The sequence below is a fragment of the Haliotis cracherodii genome, unplaced genomic scaffold (genome assembly GCF_022045235.1).
Source record: "Haliotis cracherodii isolate W230 unplaced genomic scaffold, xgHalCrac1.p SCAF_8, whole genome shotgun sequence".
In the NCBI taxonomy this organism is placed as follows: domain Eukaryota; kingdom Metazoa; phylum Mollusca; class Gastropoda; order Lepetellida; family Haliotidae; genus Haliotis; species Haliotis cracherodii.
This window is the reverse complement of record NW_027266341.1, coordinates 35,003,115-35,029,415: the sequence shown is the minus strand read 5'-3', so window position 1 is coordinate 35,029,415 and position 26,301 is coordinate 35,003,115. Positions and strand designations below refer to the sequence as shown.

At 41.8% G+C, this 26,301-nt stretch overlaps 2 protein-coding genes across 2 annotated transcripts; one reads left to right on the top strand and one right to left on the bottom strand.

Moving 5' to 3' along the window:
- Positions 1-2,613: 2,613 nt before the first annotated feature.
- Positions 2,614-5,333, top strand: LOC139450959 (uncharacterized). The gene is made up of 4 exons (XM_071232782.1): positions 2,614-2,630; positions 4,069-4,293; positions 4,849-4,967; positions 5,329-5,333. Exons 1-4 carry the CDS (start codon positions 2,614-2,616, stop codon positions 5,331-5,333), a joined length of 366 nt encoding a protein of 121 aa, XP_071088883.1.
- An 8,752-nt stretch (positions 5,334-14,085) lies between these two features.
- LOC139450958 (trichohyalin-like) lies at positions 14,086-16,180 on the bottom strand. Its single transcript, XM_071232781.1, has 4 exons — positions 15,977-16,180; positions 15,364-15,542; positions 14,697-15,274; positions 14,086-14,546 (listed from the first exon to the last, which is right to left on the bottom strand). The coding sequence occupies exons 1-4, from the start codon at positions 16,178-16,180 to the stop codon at positions 14,086-14,088; spliced, it is 1,422 nt and encodes a 473-aa protein (XP_071088882.1).
- Positions 16,181-26,301: the final 10,121 nt, after the last annotated feature.

The following is a 26,301-nucleotide window of genomic DNA, read 5'->3' as shown; positions in this document are numbered from 1 at the left end:
TTGACAAGCATAGTCGCCTTTTACGGCAAGCATGGGTTGCTGAAGACCTATTCTACCCCGGATCTTCACGGGTATCACTGCACAAAGGCAGAATGTAGATCACAGACGGAAACCTGAGGAACACGTCCCTCGGTCCTTAAAGAGTGCAATTTGACCGTACATTACTGACAAAGAAAACAAGTAAAACTTTAAATATAAAGGACATTTTTACATAAACCATATACTATTTTTATATGTTGAATCTGCGCAGTAAATAGGATTGTATTTGCGTCCGGCGTACCACACTGCTTCGTCCTGAATGACCTCTAAATGGACCATCGCACCCCCTTACAAAAGGACCAAATGAAACCTGTGATTGTTCTCCACATAATTTACATACTAACATTGTGAGTTACCCCGACAGTACACAACTCGCTTGTATGGGCTTCCCAGGTGAAGAATTGTCTGGTGTGGTGTACGAATTGTTAGTACATAGGAATTCGTGATTCTACATTGTTACGTGTCGATTTCCAAATTGAAACAATTAGTTGAACCAGAAATCTGTGCGTAAAGGAATTCAGAGTGAAACCAACAAAACAACCAACAAATGTTTTTTTCAATCAACACTTGTATTACACAATCAACTAGGTTTATAAATCAATACAAAATACTGTACAGCAAGTATCATTTCAGTACACAAAAGAGTTGTAGTACAGTATTCAATGGCAGTATAAAATGTGAGAGCAGTGGAAATGACAATAGCAAGAAAGATTCATCACCTCGCCGCAACGCTGGTCAAGCCTAGGCTAGTAATCACGGCTGAAATGTTATCTCACACAATATATGGTCTTTATGTAATGTCCGATGAAATGTGAAATGAGACAGACACACGTCCGCTCCACTTATGTATTCTAACTAGCTTCTAGCACTTCTACATAGTGCCAGGCCAGTCCAGTGTCACTTGAACATCACATCATATTCCACATGTTTCTATAACGCTTGACATCCATCCATGGTATTCCGGAATGCGAGCATCTAAATATAATAACTTCCACACCACTGCTCACATTAAATAGTACGACATTCCTGACAACTAATCATTGTTCAAATACAGTACATCTACTGAATCTCAACAAAAACAATGTAATACTGTTACTATAAATTACACTGCCATATAACAACATGCACTATTACGTTTATTAACTCACGTATCCAAAGAGGAAAAAAGAGCTGAGTCGGGGTAACCAAGAAAAACAATCAACCTTGCGTTCGATACTTTAAAGGATCGTTATCGAAGGATCAGTTATTGAGATCCTGACCAATTTATGTGACGATGTAGTAATTAAAATCAAGGTCATCATGATCCTTCTTCAGCTATTTGTATTAATGTATTAAAAATTCACTCCCAGAGCAAAGCGACTCGATTTACGTCATAAATTAATTCTTAAATTTAAAACTTAAACTTAAAATGTCCATAAAATAAGACGTTTTTTTAATCAAACAAAATGCAACGTCCCGCTTTCCGACTTGTTGAAGATGAAAATGAGAAACACTTACAAAGATATGGATGGCCTAAACATGTTTAAGTAAAGTGCATATCATTGGGCATTAGGCAAATATGGACAGTTAACTTTGCTTGGTTTACTTGAACATTTATTATGTTGATATTGTACCAAGTTCGTTCTAAGTCCTGGTGGTATATATGTGTTGTGTAAGTCCCTAATTTCAATATATATGAATATTATACATCCTATCCCGTTAGTCTCCTCTTACAAGCGTGGATGGCGTGGATAGTTGATTATGCTATTAACCACTGTCATGCCGGACCAACACTCGATTACATACAAACTGTCACGTAACCAGCTTCTACATGCACAGCTAGTCAACGACTCTGGTCTTTGTGTGAGTGAGATAGGTTTAAGGCCTCTTTGAACAGTATTAAAGTTATATCACGGCGTGTGAGTTTACTGTGGGAGGAAAGCTGTTTGGGCTCGATCTCTGAAAGTCTGTTTTCTGATGAATCCACCGTGAAACTGTGTGAGCGGTGGGTGCTATGGGTAGACAAGGACATGCTTGCCTTTTTCGCGAACACCTGGTGTCATCACTAAATCTCAGCCATCCTTTATACTCTTTTCATTGCTATTTTTATACTCTTTTCACTGATATTTTTATACTCTTTTCACTGCTATTTGTATACTATTTTCACTGCTATTTGTATACTCTTTTCAATGTTATTTTATACTCTTTTCACTGCTATTTTCATACTCTTTTCACTGTTATTTTTATACTCTTTTCACTGTTATTTTTATACTCTTTTCACTGCTATTTGTATACTCTTTTCACTGTTATTTTTATACTCTTTTCACTGTTATTTTCATACTCTTTTTACTGCTATTTTAGAAAAGTGGTGATGGGCATCCTGAAAAAATAATTGCATGTTTTAAGGGCATGAAACATGTTAAATAAAAGGGGATGACAGCAAAATATAGTACAGTCCTAAGAGCACCCCTCCCCCGCTCCCCCCTCCCACATAAATAAATTACCAATCCTTCGTGTGACAGGTGGGTCATCCTACACGTATCTCTCTTGGGCGATCTACTTCCACGGGCCATTCTAATCCAATATTGACACTCGATGTTTGCACATGTTAGGTATGTGCCGACCGCCAGGTAACGCCCAATTGCAAGAAAATGAAAAGTTGCCGTAGTTTGACAGGGCTGCAGATTATCACAAGAGCTAACCAACTAACTTCGGGAATGTATAAGTAATCTTTACAATGTAACTGTTCTGGTGTGGAGGAGAAGGTACATTGTTTGAATAAGTGAAATTTATATTCTCCTAAAGTGTTCATGCTTTGCTACTTAACACTGAACCCACTTGTAATTCTCCAATTGACCAGACTGGCTATGCAATGCTGAATGACTAGGCTGTTAACCCCTATCCCTAGCCTCTACTGTCACTTCAATGTTTAACGGAAGAAATTATGTTCACAACTCCGGTTAACTATATCATCAATGCGTACAATCACAATGTGAGAAATTTAATAATTACCAAATACTCTCACTATTGTGCAATATCTGCTAAGTACTCTCACTATAGAACAATAGCTACTAAGTACTCGCACTATAGTGCACTAATTGCTAACTACTCGCACTATAGTACAATAACTACTAAGTACTCTCACTATAGTACAATAGCTACTAAGTACTCTCACTATAGTACAATAACTACTAAGTACTCTCACTATAGTACAATAATTACCAAATACTCTCACTATAGTACAATAACTACTAAGTACTCTCACTATAGTACAATAGCTACTAGGTACTCGCACTATAGTACAATAACTACTAAGTACTCTCACTATAGTACAATAACTACTAAGTACTCTCACTATAGTACAATAACTACTAAGTACTCTCACTATAGTACAATAGCTACTAAGTACTCTCACTATAGTACAATAACTACTAAGTACTCTCACTATAGTACAATAACTACTAAGTACTCTCACTATAGTACAATAACTACTAAGTACTCTCACTATAGTACAATAGCTACTAGGTACTCGCACTATAGTACAATAGCTACTAAGTACTCTCACTATAGTACAATAACTACTAAGTACTCTCACTATAGTACAATAATTACCAAATACTCTCACTATAGTACAATAACTACTAAGTACTCTCACTATAGTACAATAGCTACTAGGTACTCTCACTATAGTACAATAACTACTAAGTACTCTCACTATAGTACAATAACTACTAAGTACTCTCACTATAGTACAATAGCTACTAAGTACTCTCACTATAGTACAATAGCTACTAAGTACTCTCACTATAGTACAATAACTACTAAGTACTCTCACTATAGTACAATAGCTACTAAGTACTCTCACTATAGTACAATAACTACTAAGTACTCTCACTATAGTACAATAACTACTAAGTACTCTCACTATAGTACAATAACTACTAAGTACTCTCACTATAGTACAATAGCTACTAGGTACTCGCACTATAGTACAATAGCTACTAAGTACTCTCACTATAGTACAATAACTACTAAGTACTCTCACTATAGTACAATAATTACCAAATACTCTCACTATAGTACAATAACTACTAAGTACTCTCACTATAGTACAATAGCTACTAGGTACTCTCACTATAGTACAATAACTACTAAGTACTCTCACTATAGTACAATAACTACTAAGTACTCTCACTATAGTACAATAGCTACTAAGTACTCTCACTATAGTACAATAGCTACTAAGTACTCTCACTATAGTACAATAACTACTAAGTACTCGCACTATAGTACAATAACTACTAAGTACTCTCACTATAGTACAATAACTACTAAGTACTCTCACTATAGTACAATAACTACTAAGTACTCTCACTATAGTACAATAACTACTAAGTACTCTCACTATAGAACAATAGCTACTAAGTACTCTCACTATAGAACAATAGCTACTAAGTACTCGCACTATAGTACAATAACTACTAAGTACTCTCACTATAGTACAATAACTACTAAGTACTCTCACTTTAGTACAATAACTACTAAGTACTCTCACTATAGTACAATAACTACTAAGTACTCGCACTATAGTACAATAACTACTAAGTACTCTCACTATAGTACAATAACTACTAAGTACTCTCACTATAGTACAATAACTACTAAGTACTCTCACTATAGTACAATAACTACTAAGTACTCTCACTATAGTACAATAACTACTAAGTACTCGCACTATAGTACAATAACTACTAAGTACTCTCACTATAGTACAATAACTACTAAGTACTCTCACTATAGTACAATAACTACTAAGTACTCGCACTATAGTACAATAACTACTAAGTACTCTCACTATAGTACAATAACTACTAAGTACTCTCACTATAGTACAATAACTACTAAGTACTCGCACTATAGTACAATAGCTACTAAGTACTCTCACTATAGTACAATAACTACTAAGTACTCTCACTATAGTACAATAACTACTAAGTACTCTCACTATAGAACAATAGCTACTAAGTACTCGCACTATAGTGCACTAATTACTAACTACTCGCACTATAGTGCACTAATTACTGAGTACTCGCACTATAGTGCACTAATTACTACGAACTCTCATTATAGTGCACTAATTACTAAGTACTCGCACTATAGTGCACGAATTACTAAGTACTCGCACTATAGTGCAATAATTACTTTGAAAAGCTTTGTAGTCGTGTTTTACATTGTAAATTGTACATTGTAATGTGCATTGTGTAACACTATAACATATTGTTAAAAGCACACTTTCTTTTTCTATAACAGGGTGACCGCCCAGTATAGACATCCAGTGTCATTATAAGTTGTCTACCGGTATCGCGGACACATGGCTTGATGTTCCCTCGATCATATATATTCATCTGGCTCTGTGTTACATGAACTAATATAGAGGGTACATCAAACCATGGCATCACAGAGTTTTTTCTCACCGCACATCTAATTACATTACATCCTATACATGCATGCTTTGTTCCGAAGTTAGGCATTTACCCAATTCGTTGTATCAGAAAAAAGGGTTATTCTCCCTGCATCTATTTCATTCTGAAAATTAATTCCGATGCTTTCAATGTATAGTTATAATTCAGATGGTTAGTGGACAATACAATTAGAATAAGGTATAATCTCTTAGTAATATTTGCTAATTTAATCGACGGGCAAGCGACAATCCATTCCCAATGCTCACAATATCGAGCACTGGATTGGCTGGTGCAGACTCGGTGTTTTACAGCCCACCGTCATAAAGCTGTAAAACTACAAACAAGAAAAATCCTAAGTGTTTAAGTAAACCCGTTCGGTTGCATGTGATCCCTGAGCGATTTGGGGGCAACCCCAACCACGCTATGTAGTTTCATAACAATGACACAGTTGTTTTTAACCGGCGTCGTTTGCAGTTCAGTTCAACGGGTATGTGGTTAACATTCCTTCAGCCGTAGAGCTGAAAGCGATGTTCAACATCATTCTACATTCTCCAGATACAAAACGACGTGTCAGGGTGCAACCTTTTGGTTTAAGGAGGGGGGGGGGGGAGGGATTTTTCCTCAAAGAAAATCAAGCCCCTGTTTTACTGATTTAGGTTTATACATACCACGCTTTTTAGGAAAAAGGAATAATGCGCCCTTTTTTACACATGATGATAAACTGTCCAGTACAGTTCGTTGTAAGGAGTGGTTGGGTGGCCTAGTGGTTAAAGTGTTCGCCCGTCCTTCCAATAAAATCAAATTGTTTCTTCCTTAGTCGTGTTTTGCGTGTAAAGTCCCGTGGAAAAGCATAGATATAAAAAATCTCTACAGCGTCTTCACTATTGTGAACTAATCAAAGCGCGGGTTAATCCGTGATCTGGGGTCGAGGAAAAAATATTGACGTCGCTTTGTGTGATCATAAAGCTTCTCAAATAAAGATTTTGTATTTCACGTATATTATCTATATTTAGGTGTATACTATACTTCTAAAAACGATGCGTTTTCCTAATAAAAACACGTCATGTTTGTTTGTTTGTTTGTTACAAACATGAGTCGCATGCTAGTCGCCTCTTAAGCATGGGTTGCTGGAGACCAATTATTACCCGGATTTTCACTGGTCGATAAAACACGTGATCCATGAAAGGCTGGAAATTAATCCAAATAAAAGGAGACAACAAACAGATAATTTGTCCCCGTTTCACCATTCATCCCACACCCTTCCAACCCCAAAATCTCTCTCCACTTCCTCCACCCAACCACACCTCGTCGCTGTCTCCCCCTCTGAAGATAAACAAGCCAGCCCCAAATGACGAGGCGATGCATCCTATAAGCTAAGTCATCAGTGACGCAGTTTTGGATTAAAAGCAAGTTGGATCAGTAGCCTTTAATTGTCGTAAGAGATTACTTTATCGGTGGTTGGGAGCGGTGACTTGGTTGATTGTGTATTATCGTGCTCGGAAGCCATTAATCGTTGTTCATAATATCAACCACTGGTTTGTCTGCCCCAGACGCAATTATTTACAGGCATCTGTACAATAAAGATGGACAATTACTGTTCACGTTTAGGTGGGGTATACGGCACGTTGTGCAGAGTTGCATCCCTTGGGCACGCCACACTGGACAAAAATGTGTTTCTATCCTAAATCCTAGAACCTCTTCAGTTGTAGTCCTTCACGCGATCACCTGTGCTACGGAGACTGTGGTCGTCTATAATACTACAAAAAACTACGTTTATAACGAAGACGCTTATAACGAACTGACGGATATAACGAACTTACATTTTTGTCCCGACTATTTGCTGTAGTTATGTTGTATATATGCTTATAACGAACTACGGTTATAACGAACTAAAAGTAGTGGTCCCTTTGAGTTCGTTATAACCGTAGTTTACTGTAGTAGTCACCATTAACCGAGTTCGGTTAAATTGTACGATTTCATGTAATATTGTACCGAGTTCGTTGTACGTCCTGGTGGTATATGTGTTATGCAAGTGTCTGTTAGTCTAATTTGAACTTCTAATCTCAATATACATTGCACATCTTATTCATATTTGGCTTATTGCCTAATGGTATGCACTTTATTGAATTGTGTTGACTTTAAACATGTTTTAATTCAAAACATGTTAAAGTTTAAACATGCTTAAAATCAAAACATTTTAAAAATCTAATCATAATCAATTATGGGGAGGTTGTGTTTAGTCGGTGTTTAGGCTGTGAGCCGATAGCTAATTTCATGGTTTAGAGCTAAATGCGTTTAGATAGAGTGAGTGAGTTTGATTTTAAGCCGCTTTTAGCAATATCACGGCCTGGCACACCAGAAATGCGCTGCACTCTTTGTACCCATGTCAGGAATCGAACCCGGGTCTTCGGCGTGACGAGCGAACGCTTTAACCACTAGGCTACCCTCGCGTTTAGATAGAACACACCAAATGAGTATTTCGTTTAAATTTTAAACACATTCCTAATCATGTTTAGATCTAAAAATGTTTTGTCTGTGTTTACATTCTAAACTCATTTTTTACAGAGGAGAAACTTCCCTGTGCCCTGTTCGTCCACATTATGTTTGTAGGTTTGTCAGCACCACACCTGTTCCCGTGGGTGTCATCAACGTGGTAATCGTGAGATGAACAGGGTCATGATTCACTGTGATACACAAGTATACTGTTCAGAGCAGCAATAAATTCACCTGTATAATCTTCATGTTATCAGACAGACAGACAGCTTTATTCAGTATTATGGACATATTCCTAAAGTACAATTGAAACTAACTCATAATATGATGTCACGTGCCTATACAGAAATCACATCTTCTTGAATCTGATAGAAAAAACATGTTTTATATAAGTAGCCACTGAAAAGATAACATGTTTATTTGTGAGTTGATAATATTGATCATTAACATTTCAGATTTATAGTCATTATTCAAGGAGATATGTAGATCTTAACTTGGAATACTTGTTACACTTAAATAAGACATGGAATTCATCTTCAACTTCACCTCTGTCACAATTGGTACAAACACTGTTTACAGCATCAATATCTTTCGATTTACGACACAAATTTACATTAAAGTTATCGTTACCAGATAACACAGAATTTCTACATTTTTAATAACTGTGCAGCCTTGGCGTCATATCAGTTCACATTAAACAGGATGAGTGACAATTCAAGGGCAGGAATCTGCTCGGACTTCACGCCACTATTTTTAGCCTTTCATAAATCACCACCCCTGTCGCGCAACAAACTTTGAGGTGATATGAAACGGTAACGAAATCTGATTAACATACGAACCCTCGGTTGAGCATGGTGGGCTCCTAGGCTCATACATGTATGAACTTCGTCGCAGTTACCGTTTCTGGACACCAGGGTCCGCGTGATCCCCAGCGAGGTGGCCTAGTTTTGGTTACTGGTGGCCTATAGCCCGTGTTTTAAAACTGTATATATAATATTGTTATGCTATGTTTCATGAATTGTTTCTGAATATAGTATGCTCAAATATGTTTTACAACTTGTTTTTAAACAAAACTTTGCATTAATGACTAAATTGTGAATATATTAACTTGGTCTCGTCGCTATATGGCTGAGATAATGCCGATACGACGTTAAATGTTAACTCACTCACTGAACACCAGGTGTTCAAGCTTAAATGATTTTATCTGTTCGCCCCGTCTAGATAAGATTCGCATACCTATAATTTCCAAAGGATAAAATAGTTTAAAAGGTCACGGGAGACATTCCTTGCATAGTTGCGGTTGAGCTGGGCAACCCCAGTTTAAAATCGGGACACGATGTCAAATAGGACTAAAATGAGGGCAGAAACAAGATACCCATGTAAAGAGTATGCATGCGTGCCTGCTTAAATAGAATGTAAACAGACGCACAGGTAAGTAAGTTTGACAGGACGATAAAGTATTGCTTTACAATCTTCCCCCCAAAAATGTAGGAAATGTGATGAATGAACTAATACATGGACCATTCGTAAATCCTAAGGGGCCCTGTTACTTATAATCATTTATCTAGGACAAGATACGGCCTCGTGTGCGTTCCGGTGCAGCATGCGCTCCAATAACCATATATATCTAAGCCACTGAGCTTTTAATGAACACTCACGCACTGCGATAGATGGATGTCGGGTTCCCAAGATACTCTTGTGATATTCAAGTGCGTCTTCACTAAAGCGCAATGGTGCCACTTTGGTACCATAATTATATTTTATTAAATCGAAATTCCTCGTTATTTCAATTATTTTCTCATTATTTCAAATAATTTCTCGTTATTTCAATCATTTTCACGAAATTTCGATTTTTTTTCTTGTTAATTCGATTTTTCTCTCGTTACTTCGATTCTTTTCTCGTTATTTCGAGTATTTTTTCGTTTCTTCGATTGTTTTCTCCTCATTTAAATTATTTCCTGGAAATTGAAATAACGTGAAAATAAGTCGTTGCAAGGCTTCTTATAGAAGTGATACACATACATGTTGTAAGGAAGAGTATCTACCGATGTCAACTACTTTATTATGATTAACACAACGTTTCGGAGTATATGCTTACTCCATCCTCAGGTGAATGAATGCCATGAGGCAGTTTAGTTAGTTTCCACCTTTTGTTATCTTATTAATTTTGTTGTCCTTACATAGAATATGTTTGCTCTCTGTCTCATTGCACTCATTCACCTGGTGAAGGAGTAAGCATATACTCCGTAACGTTGTGTTAATCATAGTAAAGAAGTTGACATCCAAAAATACCCTTACGAGAAAATAATCGAAATAACGAGAAAATAATTAAAATATCGGGAAATTTCGATTTGAACTAGAATAAAATTATGATACCAAAGTTGCATAATTAGGCTTTCGTACGTCTTAGGTAAATAAGGAATATTCAAATCGATATCGCTCTAAAATGTCAATGCTGTTCTATCTGTTTGGCTCCCCCGAGATTCTGGGAAGAGGAGGTTCGCCGACTCCCCGCCTAGGAACGTGAAGTGAGGATTGGGTGGTTTAGTTTGTTTGTTGATTTAACCCCGCCCAGAAATATTACATATATGGACGGCGGTCCAGACAATCCAATGGTTGACATCATGAGCATCGAGGGCGGTCACAATGTATGTTCTGGCTCATGTGTGTCATCGTACTCCGAAAGAGTGCACATGGATACCTACCACCGGTCTGTGTGGCTATAACGCAACTATTTATTGGCGCTGTAACGATACGGTGATACAGTATTCTATCTCGATATCATACCACGATACAATACATCAATTTACATCCCCTGTAGCCTTCTAGCCCATATGTTTCTGCCCCTCAATATCCCATCCCTCTTAATTGGTAATCAAATGATTTCAGTGGTGTGTTTCACCTGGGAAAAGGTACGAATAATTATCAACGTATTAAATAGCGCTACGACTATCTTCATTCTATTGTAGAGTATTGGAGTACGATCACCGACGCGGCAAGATCGCTGTATACACGTGGGTCCTGTATCGGAATATGAATCGTATCACACCAATACAGTATCGGGATATGTATCCTATCCTGACCAGGGGCGGTCAGGTAGCCCAGTGGTTAAAGCGTTCGCTCGTCACGCCGAAGACCCGGGTTCGATTCCCGACATGGGCACAATCAGTGGAAAAGATTGGGAAAACAAATAAAAGCGATAAAAGATTATATTAAGTAATTTCTATGATACGAGGCGCCGTAATTCGCTGTGCAGATTTGCGTCCCTTGGACACGCCAGAAACCTATGATTGTTGGTTCGAATCCCGGTTCGCCCCGATTATGTTTCTAGGTTTGTCAGCACCATAGCCGTGCTCGTGGGTTTCACCAAAGTGGTAAACGTTTGAGACCTGCATCACTTCGGGCTTTCCTTAAGCTGACACTTTGATACAACTTGAATACAACACTCATTACTTACTTACCTATTTTGCCCGATAACCATACTTGTAATGAACGTCTGAACAACATCTAAACAGTTTTGGTAATAATAACATTGCTGATTATGTATATGTGGAACTTTCGAAAATAAAATATTAAGCATGATAATATATATTAAAAAAGCAGAAAAAACAGTCCTTGTTTATACTATACGCTTATAGAAATGATTCAAGGCAAAAGGGGTGGTATAAAGGGGTGGCACGTACGCACACACATACGCACGCACGCACACACGCAGGTAGGCATGCACGCACGCACGCACGCACGCACACACACTATAATTACAAAATAATCCTTAACTATTAAAATTGTTCACAACACGTCTCCAGACATATGACATCTTTCCAAAATTTGGAGTGAGTGAGTATTGTTTTAAACCGCTTTTAGCAATAATGAAGCAGTATGACGGCGGGGAACACCAGATATTGATTGGCTTCACACATTGTACCCAAGTGGGGAATCGAAAAAGGGTCTTCCGACCCCCACCCCCCCACCCACCCCCCAAATCTTCCTGTGTGGACTATTGCTAACTTCGCCGAGAAACAGCTCATCCAGAAGATAAAAACACTCTGGTCAGTGATAGGGGAAGCGTTGTTTACGTTCGGCGGCATTTAGTCCTAATCTTTCTTTTTCTTTTCTGCTTCTTTTTCGCTCATCTTTTTTTGTGTCTTATCTTCTCCTTCTTTTCTTCATTTTCTTTTTCGTCTCTTTTTCAATGGCCTACTGTGTAAGTAACATCATTTGCTGTAGTCTCTCTATCCCCGTGCGTGTTATATTTTTTTCAGCGCTGAAACTAAATAGCTGTTCCGTATATGCTTGGACGGGTACTGATGCTGGGTGGATGAGTAATGGGCCGACGCAACTCGTAAAAAAGGTTCCCATGGTGGTTTACTGTTTTTACCGCATTCTTGTGCACTGCATCACAGCATGACTCCACCCTGCGTCAGTTTGTTTTGTAAGAAGTGATTCATTGTTAATATATTCAAACGTTTACTTAGAGGGAACGACAGGGGACATCGCTTTATCGGGTTAGTTACACGTCTAATAAATTTGTACAAAAAAACTCAGTGTTCTTTTGCTTGAAAGGGATATACCATCGCGACATAAAAAAGGCAAAAAGTCTTTCGTGAGCAAACCCATAACATATTATATGGAGACATGGTAATGGACGACAGTATGTATGGAACAAGTCTTGAATAATAATATTCATTTCAACTTTTCCATTTCAAGAGGCCATATAATGCAAATCGCTGTGTTGTATCCTTGGACAAGGGTTTTGAGTCCACTTGTCCCACTTTGATATGACTGAAACAGTTGTTGACTGTGGTCTGAAATGCTCATTAGGCATACTTTACACATACTTGGAAAAACATACACCATAAAACATGACAGTTTTATAAATAAAAAGAGTTTATTGCAATTATGTCAAAACATTTAAATGTATAAATGGGGCATGCTCTATAATGTTATAGTTTGAATTGCATGGTTAACACAGTAGTTTTCAATGGGTTTCGTTAATGTGTTAATTCAAATTTGAATAAAAAAATATATAACGAATTTATGTTGACATTTCGTTTTTTAGGACCATTTGATAAATAGAAATGAAGGGTACAACATATCGTAGTCTCAATGAAATCAGATCTTAGTTCTAGCTATCATTCTGACGTGGCTTGTACGGGCGTGTCCTCAGATCTCTGTTTGGGGGGAGCGAGAAGTAAGATCTGATTTTAATTGGATTGAACATATCAATACTGTTTGGGAGTGGAGGACGACAAACACTGCACCACAGTTTAGATGCTACATCTCTAAAAGAATTATTAACTTTAAATAAGACAAAACCCAATGTATGTTGAAAGTTGTTTTTCTGATATCAATCTTTTCTTCTATAAAACTAGAACTATAAAAACTAATCAAACTAATTGAAAAGGCATAGACCTTCGTTGTTTTCATGAGAACTTCAGAATTCTGTTGAAATATCTGCTGGAATTAGGGACTACGTGTCCCGAGTCAGGGAATGTCCAGAACAGTCGGCAGTCGGACAAAAACTAATTAATAGTGTTTTAAACAAGTTATAAAATTAATAGTTTACCCGATTTTTTTTATTTATCTTTAGTCCATGTGTGTCTAGTAACGCCTTTTAGCAATATTCCAGCAATATTACGGCGGGGGACGCCAGATGGGATCCACACATTGTACGCATGTGGGAATCGAGCCACAGTTTTTGGCGTGACGAGCGAACGCTTAACCACAAGGCTACCCCACTGCCCCCAGTAATGCAGGAAGAAGGAAAGGCGGTTTAAGGGACGTAACTCTCTGTATGGGGTTGTGTTGCAAGTCTAGTCTCTGTGTCTCCCCTCCCTCTATCTGACTTTTAGTCTCTGCCACTGTGTGTGTGTCTCCTCTGCCTTTGCTTCTCTCTGTCTTCTATGTATCTGCCTATCTCTGTATTATCTGCCCCTGCCTCTCTCTCTGTCTTCTCCCTCTCTGTTTCTGCCTCTCTGTCTTTCTGTGTCTTCCCTGTCTCTGCCTCTCTTTCTCTCACTCTCTCTATCTCTGATTCTCTGGATCTGCATCTCTGTGTCTTCTCTGACTCTGCCTCTCTGTTGCTTTGTTTCTTCTCTGGCTCTGCCTCTCTTTATGTCTCTCTCTGTGTCTCTCTCTCTAACTCTCTCTGTTTCTGCCTCTCTGCCTCTCTCTGTATGCACCGTCTCTGCCTCTTTATGTCTCTGTCTCTCTTTCTCTCACTCTCTCTGTCTCTGTCTCTCTTTGTGCCATCTATCTCTGCATCTCTCTGTCTCTGCCTCTCTGTGTCTTCACTGTCTCTGCCTCTGTGTGTGTCTTCTCTGGCTCTGCCTCTGTGTGTCCTCTGTCTCTGCCTCTCTTCGTGTCCTCTGTCTGGATCTCTCTGTCTCTGCCTCTCTCTGTGTCCTCTGTCTGGATCTCTCTGTCTCTGTCTCTCTCTGTGTCCTCTGTCTGGATCTCTCTGTCTCTGCCTCTCTGTGTCCTCTGTCTGGATCTCTCTGTCTCTGCCTCTCTTTGTGTCCTCTGTCTGCGTCTCTCTGTCTCTGCCTCTCTGAGTCTTCTCTGTCTCTGCCTCTGTGTGTGTCTTCTCTGTCTCTTCCTCTCTGTGTGTCTTCTCTGTCTATGTCTCACTGTGTCTTCTCTGTCTCTGCCTCTCTCTGGGTCCTCTATCTGCATCGCTCTGTCTCCGCCTCTATCTGCATCTCTCTGGCTCTGCCTCTCTACCTGCCTTCTCTGTCTCTGCCTCTCTGTGTCTTCTCTGTCTCTGCCTCTCTGTGTCTTCTCTGTCTCTGCCTCTCTGTGTGTCTTCTCTGTCTCTGCCTCTCTGTGTCTTCTCTGTCTCTGCCTCTCTCTGTGTCCTCTGTCTGGATCTCTCTGTCTCTGCCTCTCTTTGTGTCCTCTGTCTGCGTCTCTCTGTCTCTGCCTCTCTGTGTCTTCTCTGTCTCTGCCTCTCTGTGTGTCTTCTCTGTCTCTGCCTCTCTGTGTGTCTTCTCTGTCTATGTCTCTCTGTGTCTTCTCTGTCTCTGCCTCTCTCTGGGTCCTCTATCTGCATCGCTCTGTCTCCGCCTCTATCTGCATCTCTCTGGCTCTGCCTCTCTACCTGCCTTCTCTGTCTCTGCCTCTCTGTGTCTTCTCTGTCTCTGCCTCTCTGTGTCTTCTCTGTCTCTGCCTCTCTGTGTGTCTTCTCTGTCTCTGCCTCTCTGTGTGTCTTCTCTGTCTCTGCCTCTGTGTGTGTCTTCTCTGTCTCTGCCTCTGTGTGTGTCTTCTCTGTCTCTGCCTCTCTGTGTCTTCTCTGTCTCTGCCTCTGTGTGTGTCTTCTCTGTCTCTGCCTCTGTGTGTCCTCTGTCACTGCCTCTCTGTGTGTCCTCTGTCTGGATCTCTCTGTCTCTGCCTCTCCCTGTGTCCTCTGTCTGGATCTCTCTGTCTCTGCCTCTCTGTGTCCTCTGTCTGGATCTCTCTGTCTCTGCCTCTCTTTGTGTCCTCTGTCTGCGTCTCTCTGTCTCTGCCTCTCTGAATCTTCTCTGTCTCTGCCTCTGTGTGTGTCTTCTCTGTCTCTGCCTCTCTGTGTGTCTTCTCTGTCTATGTCTCTCTGTGTCTTCTCTGTCTCTGCCTCTCTGTGTGTCTTCTCTGTCTCTGCCTCTCTGTGTGTCTTCTCTGTCTCTGTCTCTCTGTGTCTCCTCTGTCTCTGCCTCTCTCTGGGTCCTCTATCCGCCTCTCTCTGTCTCTGCCTCTCTGAGTCTTCACTGTCTCTGCCTCTGTGTGTCCTCTGTCTCTTCCTCTCTTCGTGTCCTCTGTCTGGATCTCTCTGTCCCTGCCTCTCTTTGTGTCCTCCTCGGGGCGGTCGGGTAGCCTAGTGGTTGAAGCGTTCGCTCGTCACGCCGAAGACCCGGGTTCGATTCCCGACATTGGTACAATATGTGAAGCCCATTTCTGGTGTCCCCCGCCGTGATATTGCTGGATTATTGCTAAAAGCGGCGTAAAACCATACTCACTCACTCACTCACTCTTCGCGTCCTCTGTCTGGATCTCTCTGTCTCTGCCTCTCTTTGTGTCCTCTGTCTGCGTCTCTCTGTCTCTGCCTCTCTGAGTCTTCTCTGTCTCTGCCTCTCTGTGTGTCTTCTCTGTCTCTTCCTCTCTGTGTGTCTTCTCTGTCTATGTCTCTCTGTGTCTTCTCTGTCTCTGCCTCTCTCTGGGTCCTCTATCTGCATCGCTCTGTCTCCGCCTCTATCTGCATCGCTCTGTCTCCGCCTCTATCTGCATCTCTCTGTCTCTGCCTCTCTTTGTGTCCTCTGTCTGCGTCTCTCCGTCTCTGCCTCTCTGAGTCTTCTCTGTCTCTGCCTCTCTGTGTGTCTTCTCTGTCTCTTCCTCTCTGTGTGTCTTCTCTGTCTATGTCTCTCTGTGTCTTCTCTGTCTCTGCCTCTCTCTGGGTCCTCTATCTGCATCGCTCTGTCTCCGCCTCTATCTGCATCTCTCTGGCTCTGCCTCTCTACCTGCCTTCTCTGTCTCTGCCTATCTCTGTCCTCACTCTCTACCCCTCTCTTTGTCTTCTCCGTCTCTCTCTTTCTGTCTTACTCTCTCTCCGTTTTCCCCTCTCACTGCCCGCCTATCTGTGTATCCTCCACAGTCAGTACCAATTCCCTGTCACCCTTTCACCGTCTACCCTCTCTCTGTCTCGCCCTCTGCCTTTCTCTTAGACTAACATTTAGTCTCTGAAATCTTATATTGCACAATATCCTTCTTGACTCTAAAAATAAAAAAAAATCCCTATGCTGATTTCAGATATAGCTAACTTGAGCTGGCTAGACTTGCTTTTTGCTTTTTCTAGATTATTATTTTTTCATAAAACAAATATATTCCACGGTCATGGTGCAGGACTACCTTTCTCTCTGACCCACCTCTTCCTCTCGCCATCTCCCGCCATCTCCCGCTGCCTGTCTCCCCTACCTCTTTGTTCCCTGCTCCCAATGTCACTGCCCCCCTCCACATTCTGTATCACCTCTCTCTTTTCCCTCTCCGTGTCTCCGTCCCCCTATCTTTCCCTGTACCACATTTCTCTCTCTTTCGCGCTTTCTCTCACTCTCTCTCTCTCGCTCTCTCTCTCTCTCTCACACACACACTCTCTCTCTATCTCTCTCTCTCACACACACACACTCTCTCTCTCTCTATCTCTCTCACACACACACTCATGTAATGTTATGAAACGTAGTAAGGAGAAGGCCTAATCCATTTCATGTTTCGCAATAAAATATGTTTAAATAAAAATTCAGAGGGTGGTTGGGTGGGGTGGGGTTGGGGTGGGGTGGGGTGTGGTGGGGTGATTCAATCGTCCAAAATAATGTAAATAATTTATAATGGGGAAGCGGGACAACAGCAGAGTTTTGGTATCAATGTATGTGTTTTGTCATACGAACAGATTGCCAAGCATGTATGTAAGCCTACACGAGCAGGGCTGTGACATGCCGATGAGCATATTGAGATGTTTTCAGAATAACTGCTGCAGCACTCGATAACAGGGCAGAGGAGTGGCCTCGTGGTTGAGGCGTTCGCTCGTCACGCCGAGGACCAGGGTTCGAGTCCCCCACATTGGTACAATGTGTGGAGCCCATTTCTGGTGTTTCCTGATATTGCTGGAATATTGGAAAAAGCGGCGTAAAACCACACCCACTTACTCATTTACTTTACAATGTGCCCTCTATGCATTAAGCATCACAGTTTGACGCTGTCGTCCTCAATCTCGACCTGTACACATCCAAGTCACTCAAGCGTTTAAAGGAAATAAACGAGGATTACGTTTTTGTCTTACACACCTGTACTTGAGCAACCCATTTGAGATAACTAGTCCATGATTGGCTACTCCATGGGGATGACCTGAGGTCATATGATGACGAATAACTTTCCTGTTTATAACATATTACATTTTTGCTGTACTTCAGTCTCGTTTTTCATTGCATCACTCTGCGAGATCTGTGTGTCCTCTGTCTGCATCTCTCTGGCTCTGCCTCTCTGAGTGTTCTCCCCGCCTCTCTCTCTCTCTCTCTCTCTCTCTCTCTCTCTCTCTCTCTCTCTCTCTCTCTCTCTCTCTCTGGCCCGCCTCTCCCTTTGCCTGTCTCACTTTCTCTGTCACCACCCTCTCCCTGTCATCCCCCTCTCCCCTATCTCTGTCTCCCTCTTTGTCCCCTGCTCCTCATTTCACGCGCCCCCCCCCCCCTCCAATTTCTGTATCTCCTCTCTCTTTTCCCTCACCGTGTCTCCGTCCGCTCTCTCTGTGTAAAGTGTTCTCTCTCTCTCTCTCACACTCTCATGTAATGTTATGAAACATAGTTATGAGAAGGCCTAATCCATTTGATATTTCGCAATAAAATATGTTTAAATCAAAATTTAGAGGGTGGGGTGGGGTGGAGTGTTACGAATTCGCGATACAATCGTCCAATATAATGTAAATAATTAATATTGGGGAAGCGGGACAACAGGAGAATTCTGGTATCAATGTGTTTAGTTGTCAAACGAACAGATGGCTAAGCATGTATGTAGGCCTACACGAGCAGGGCTGTAATATACCGCTGGGCATATTGAGATGTTTTCAGAACAACTGCTGCAGTACTGGGCAGCGGGGTGGCTTAGTGGTTGAAGCGTTCGCCTGTCACGCTGAAGACCAGGGTTCGATTCTCCACATGAGTACAATGTGTGGAGCCCATTTCTGGTATTCCCCTGATATTGCTGGACTATCGCAAAAAAGCGGCGTAAAACCACACTCACTCGCTTACTCATTTACATTACAATGTGTCTATGCACTAAACATCACGGTTTGACGCTGTTGTCCTCAATCTCGACCTCGACTTGTAAAATAGATCATATCTTAAATCCTAATAAAATGGGCACATGACTGAAAAGTGACATTCATCTTCAACAGCGTTAAAATTACAATGTTTACATAAATGATTTTCTAGGGGGGTTGTGGGGCGGTTATAACGACCAAGCTCAACTTCAACGGTAGGGTACCACATCGAAACTTTACTGAATAACTGCCGTTTTCCGTCGAGGAAATATATTTGAGATATTTTTTAGGAAAGGTACATTTTCAAAAAGTCGATACATTGCGCAATTTGTTACCTTTAGGCTTACCATTGTCTTGCCATTTATACTATTTATTAGTGTTCCTTTGTAACAATATATTCTTTATACAGGCGAAGCTCAACGACATGTTTGTGAAATCATATCAACACATGCAAACAGAGCGGTGACACGTTTGACCCATAATTAGAAACAGTGGTTGACCACTTAAAACAACTACATACAAGTTTACGTTTGGGAACTAGAAATTGCAGTCTACGCCAAAATCGCTCAATTCAAACGTGTTGTTTATAAACACACGAAGACTATACTATATCCCCACTAGGGGCCAAATTGGGGGTCTTACTCCCAACACACAAATACAATCTACAGGCTGTGTTTTGCACTGTGTTAGTACAGCTGTAGTCTCTAGTACCCCATTTTGCCGAACTGTAACGCAGAGGTGTCTGTACACGGCTGTCGTAGAGCTTTTAAAACACTAAAGGGCATTCCATCAAATCCTTTACATTTTACAGTTATCGTGGATAAAGCCCAACAAGCAGATATAGCCATTTCATTTGCTGTAATCCGGGGTAGAATAGGTCTTCAGCAACCCATGCTTACCGTAAAAGGAGACTATGCTTGTCGTAAAAGGCGACTAACGGGATCGGGTGGTCAGGTTCGCTGACTTGGTTGATGCATGCCATCGATCCCAATTGCGTGGATCTATGCTCATGATATCAATCACTGGATTGTCTGGTCCAGACTCGATTATTTACAGACCGCTGTCATATAGCTGGAATGTTGCTGAGTGCGGCGTTAAAGAACAAAACATACATCCATTCATTTGCTGTACAATTCATGCCAAGATTTGAACTACGCCACAAACCTAGGTATTTGTGCATATGAGACAATTGTCATTCACAGATACTCTGCTTGAAACGTCTAGAAAGCGCCCCACGACAACAAGATTATACCATTTCAACAAACATCATTAAACATGATCATTTCAAGAAACATTCACAAACATCATTAAGGCAGACAAGTCGGTCAACTGCTTGCTCCACCTTTTCTCTGGAATTAAGTGTTTAAATTTTCTAACCCAAAAATTATATTGTCGCAAGGCGTTTTTTAATTTAAAACATGTTTACGCACATGGTTTTAATTAATGGAAATATCTGGTTCTGACAGCAGCTACTATATCTCACACGGAGATGCAATGAAAATGTATGACGCTATTGTAATGATGATGATGATGATTGATGGAGGCTGGGGTTGATAATGGTAATACTAGCAACAACGCAAACCGCGCCACAGATTAAACCATTTGGTACTTGTAGCCATACGATATGGCCAGTGCGACAGTGTGTCAGAACATTTCCATGTGATACGTGGGTATGTGACAGTTACAAGCACACATAATGACCTGAAGCAATGAATGTCATGTAATGAAGTACATTGCGTAGACTCGTATGCAGGTTTGGCTTGACACAGATGTCGCAAAGAAGGACGTTCTCCTTCCTCACCGTTTGTATTGCGCCGAGTACTGACACTCGACACAGTAAGTTACCCATGAGGGCAGTCACTCAACACTGTAACTTGCCCAAGCGGTAAATCACCCGACACTGTAACTTGCCAATGAGGGAAGTCGCTCGACACTGTAACTTGCCCATGAGGGAAGTCACTCGACACTGTAACTTGCCCATGAGGGAAGTCACTTGACACCGGAAGTTATGCACGAGGGAAGTCACTCAACACTGTAAGTTATACACGAGGGAAGTCACTCGACACTGTAAGTTATACACGAGGGAAGTCACTCGCCATTGTAACTTACCCACGAGGGAAGTCACTCGACACTGTAACATACCCAGGACGGAAGTCACTCGACACTGTAAGTTATACACGAGGGAAGTCACTCGACACTGTAACATACCCATGACGGAAGTCACTCGACACTGTAAGTTATACATGGTGGAAGTCACTCGACACTGTAAGTTATACATGGTGGAAGTCACTCGACACTGTAAGTTATACATGGTGGAAGTCACTCGACACTGTAAGTTATACACAGAGGAAGTCACTCGACACTGTAAGTTATACATGGTGGAAGTCACTCGACACTGTAAGTTATACATGGTGGAAGTCACTCGACACTGTAAGTTATACATGGTGGAAGTCACTCGACACTGTAAGTTATACATGGTGGAAGTCACTCGACACTGTAAGTTATACATGGTGGAAGTCACTCGACACTGTAAGTTATACATGGGGGAAGTCACTCGCCATTGTAAGTTATACACGGGGGAAGTCACTCGACACTGTAAGTTATACATGGTGGAAGTCACTCGACACTGTAAGTTATACACAGAGGAAGTCACTCGACACTGTAAGTTATACATGGTGGAAGTCACTCGCCGTTGTAAGTTATACATGGTGGAAGTCACTCGACACTGTAAGTTATACACAGAGGAAGTCACTCGACACTGTAAGTTATACATGGTGGAAGTCACTCAACACTGTAAGTTATACACGGGGGAAGTCACTCGCCATTGTAAGTTATACATGGTGGAAGTCACTCGACACTGTAAGTTATACACGGGGGAAGTCACTCGACACTGTAAGTTATACACGAGGGAAGTCACTCGACACTGTAAGTTATACACGGGGGAAGTCACTCGCCATTGTAAGTTATACACGAGGGAAGTCACTCGACACTGTAAGTTATACACAGAGGAAGTCACTCGCCGTTGTAAGTTATACACGAGGGAAGTCACTCAACACTGTAAGTTATACAGGGGGAAGTCACTCGACACTGTAAGTTATACACGGGGGAAGTCACTCGCCATTGTAAGTTATACATGAGGGAAGTCACTCGACACTGTAAGTTATACACGGGGGAAGTCACTCGACACTGTAAGTTATACATGAGGGAAGTCACTCAACACTGTAAGTTATACAGGAGGGAACTCACTCGCCATTGTAAGTTATACATGAGGGAAGTCACTCGACACTGTAAGTTATACACAGAGGAAGTCACTCGACACTGTAAGTTATACATGGTGGAAGTCACTCGACACTGTAAGTTATACATGGTGGAAGTCACTCGACACTGTAAGTTATACATGGTGGAAGTCACTCGACACTGTAAGTTATACATGGTGGAAGTCACTCGACACTGTAAGTTATACATGGTGGAAGTCACTCGACACTGTAAGTTATACATGGGGGAAGTCACTCGCCATTGTAAGTTATACACGGGGGAAGTCACTCGACACTGTAAGTTATACATGGTGGAAGTCACTCGACACTGTAAGTTATACACAGAGGAAGTCACTCGACACTGTAAGTTATACATGGTGGAAGTCACTCGCCGTTGTAAGTTATACATGGTGGAAGTCACTCGACACTGTAAGTTATACACAGAGGAAGTCACTCGACACTGTAAGTTATACATGGTGGAAGTCACTCAACACTGTAAGTTATACACGGGGGAAGTCACTCGCCATTGTAAGTTATACATGGTGGAAGTCACTCGACACTGTAAGTTATACACGGGGGAAGTCACTCGACACTGTAAGTTATACACGAGGGAAGTCACTCGACACTGTAAGTTATACACGGGGGAAGTCACTCGCCATTGTAAGTTATACACGAGGGAAGTCACTCGACACTGTAAGTTATACACAGAGGAAGTCACTCGCCGTTGTAAGTTATACACGAGGGAAGTCACTCAACACTGTAAGTTATACAGGGGGAAGTCACTCGACACTGTAAGTTATACACGGGGGAAGTCACTCGCCATTGTAAGTTATACATGAGGGAAGTCACTCGACACTGTAAGTTATACACGGGGGAAGTCACTCGACACTGTAAGTTATACACGAGGGAAGTCACTCGCCATTGTAAGTTATACACGAGGGAAGTCACTCGACACTGTAAGTTATACAGGGGGAAGTCACTTGAAACTGTAAGTTATACACGAGGGAAGTCACTCGACACTGTAAGTTATACACGAGGGAAGTCACTCGACACTGTAAGTTATACACGGGGGAAGTCACTCGACACTGTAAGTTATACACGAGGGAAGTCACTCGAAACTGTAAGTTATACAGGGGGAAGTCACTCGACACTGTAAGTTATACACGAGGGAAGTCACTCGCCGTTGTAAGTTATACACGATCGAAGTCACTCGACACTGTAAGTTATACACGGGGGAAGTCACTCGACACTGTAAGTTATACACGAGGGAAGTCACTCGCCATTGTAAGTTATACACAGAGGAAGTCACTCGACACTGTAAGTTATACACGAGGGAAGTCACTCGACACTGTAAGTTATACACAGGGGAAGTCACTCGCCATTGTAAGTTATACACGGGGGAAGTCACTCGACACTGTAAGTTATACACGAGGAAAGTCACTCGACACTGTAAGTTATACAGGGGGAAGTCACTCGACACTGTAAGTTATACACGGGGGAAGTCACTCAACACTGTAAGTTAAACACGGGGGAAGTCACTCGACACTGTAAGTTATACACGAGGGAAGTCACTCGCCATTGTAAGTTATACACGAGGGAAGTCACTCGACACTATAAGTTATACAGGGGGAAGTCACTCGACACTGTAAGTTATACACGAGGAAAGTCACTCGACACTGTAACATACCCGTGATGGAAGTCACTCGACACTGTAAGTTATACACGGGGGAAGTCACTCGCCATTGTAAGTTATACACGGGGGAAGTCACTCAACACTGTAAGTTAAACACGGGGGAAGTCACTCGACACTGTAAGTTATACACGAGGGAAGTCACTCGCCGTTGTAAGTTATACACGAGGGAAGTCACTCGACACTATAAGTTATACAGGGGGAAGTCACTCGACACTGTAAGTTATACACGAGGGAAGTCACTCGCCATTGTAAGTTATACACAGAGGAAGTCACTCGACACTGTAAGTTATACACGAGGGAAGTCATACGACAATGTAAGCTATACACGGGGGAAGTCATAAGGCACTGTAAGTTATACACAAAGGAAGTCACTCGACACTGTAAGTTATACACGAGGGAAGTCATACGACAATGTAAGCTATACACGGGGGAAGTCATAAGGCACTGTAAGTTATACACAGAGGAAGTCACTCGACACTGTAAGTTATACACGAGGGAAGTCACTCGAAACTCTAAGTTATACACGAGGGAAGTCACTCGACACTGTAAGTTATACAGGGGGAAGTCACTCGACACTGTAAGTTATACACGAGGGAAGTCACTCGCCATTGTAAGTTATACATGAGGGAAGTCATACGACAATGTAAGCTATACACAGGGGAAGTCATACGACACTGTGAGTTATACACGAGGGACGTCACTCGACACTGTAACATACCCGTGATGGAAGTCACTCGACACTGTAAGTTATACACGGGGGAAGTCACTCGCCATTGTAAGTTATACACGGGGGAAGTCACTCGACACTGTAAGTTATACACGGGGAAGTCACTCGACACTGTAAGTTATACACGAGGGAAGTCACTCGCCGTTGTAAGTTATACACGGGGGAAGTCACTCGCCATTGTAAGTTATACACGGGGAAGTCACTCGACACTGTAAGGTATACACGAGGGAAGTCACTCAACACTGTAAGTTATACACGATCGAAGTCACTAGCCATTGTAAGTTATACACGGGGAAGTCACTCGACTCTGTAAGTTATACACGGGGGAAGTCACTCGCCATTGTAAGTTGTACATGATGGAAGTCATACGACACTGTAGGTTATACACGGGGAAGTCACTCGACACTGTAAGTTATACACGGGGAAGTCACTCGACACTGTAAGGTATACACGAGGGAAGTCACTCAACACTGTAAGTTATACACGAGGGAAGTCACTCGACACTGTAAGTTATACACGGGGGAAGTCACTCAACACTGTAAGTTATACACGGGGGAAGTCACTCGACACTGTAAGTTATACACGAGGGAAGTCACTCGACACTGTAAGTTATACACGGGGGAAGTCACTCGACACTGTAAGTTATACACGGGGGAAGTCACTTGACACTGTAAGTTATACACGAGGGAAGTCACTCGACACTGTAAGTTATACACGGGGGAAGTCACTCGACACTGTAAGTTATACACGAGGGAAGTCACTCGACACTGTAAGTTATACACGGGGGAAGTCACTCAACACTGTAAGTTAAACACGGGGGAAGTCACTCGACACTGTAAGTTATACACGGGGGAAGTCACTCAACACTGTAAGTTATACACGGGGGAAGTCACTCAACACTGTAAGTTATACACGGGGGAAGTCACTCAACACTGTAAGTTATACACGGGGGAAGTCACTCAACACTGTAAGTTAAACACGGGGGAAGTCACTCGACACTGTAAGTTATACACGGGGGAAGTCACTCGACACTGTAAGTTAAACACGGGGGAAGTCACTCGACACTGTAAGTTAAACACGGGGGAAGTCACTCGACACTGTAAGTTATACACGGGGGAAGTCACTCGACACTGTAAGTTATACACGAGGGAAGTCACTCGCCGTTGTAAGTTATACACGGGGGAAGTCACTCGACAGTGTAAGTTATACACGAGGGAAGTCACTCGCCATTGTAACTTACCCATGAGGGAAGTCACTAGACCCAGTAAGTTACACAAGATTTTGTTTGTTTCTTGTTTAACGCCGCACTCAGCAATAATTCAGCTACATATATATGACGTCGATCTGTAAATAATCGAGTTTGGACCAGACTATCCAGTGATTGACATCATCAGCATAGACCCACGCAATTGGGATACGATGACATGCATCAACCAAGTCAGTGAGCCTGGCCACTGGGGATCCCGTTATTATAAGCACAGTCGCCTTTTCTAGCAAGCATGCTGAAGACCTATTCTATCCCCGATCTTCATGGAAGTTATCCAAGAGGGAAAACATCTGACATTGAAAGTAACTGAATAACCAGGTTCGCCCCGATTATGTTTCTAGGTTTGTCAGCACCATACCCGTGCTCGTTGGTTTCACCGAAGTGGTAAACGCCTGAGACCTGCATCACTTCGGGCTTTCCTCCCACATTAAGCTGATACGCCGTGATATAACTGGGATACTGTTAAAAGCGGCGTTAAACCCAACTCACTCACTCACACAATGTCTAAAGCAGAGTCGACTGTATACACATGACATCACCTCACTGTACCCTCACCTTTTGTTCTAAGGTGCAAATGCAGTCAGTCGTCTTCGAGGGAGACCCAATATGGGGA

Coding starts and splice junctions, on each gene's coding strand:
- LOC139450959 (XM_071232782.1), top strand. Junction 4,294..4,848: donor TATAGTACAATAACTACTAA/GTACTCGCACTA, acceptor CTCGCACTATAG/TACAATAACTACTAAGTACT.
- LOC139450958 (XM_071232781.1), bottom strand. CDS start 16,180: ATGCAGATAGAGGACCCAGAGAGAGGCAGAGACAGAGAAGACACAGAG. Junction 15,543..15,976: donor CCAGACAGAGGACGCGAAGA/GTGAGTGAGTGA, acceptor TAGACAGAGAAG/ACACACAGAGAGGCAGAGAC. Junction 14,547..14,696: donor GGCAGAGACAGAGAAGGCAG/GTAGAGAGGCAG, acceptor AGACACACACAG/AGGCAGAGACAGAGAAGACT.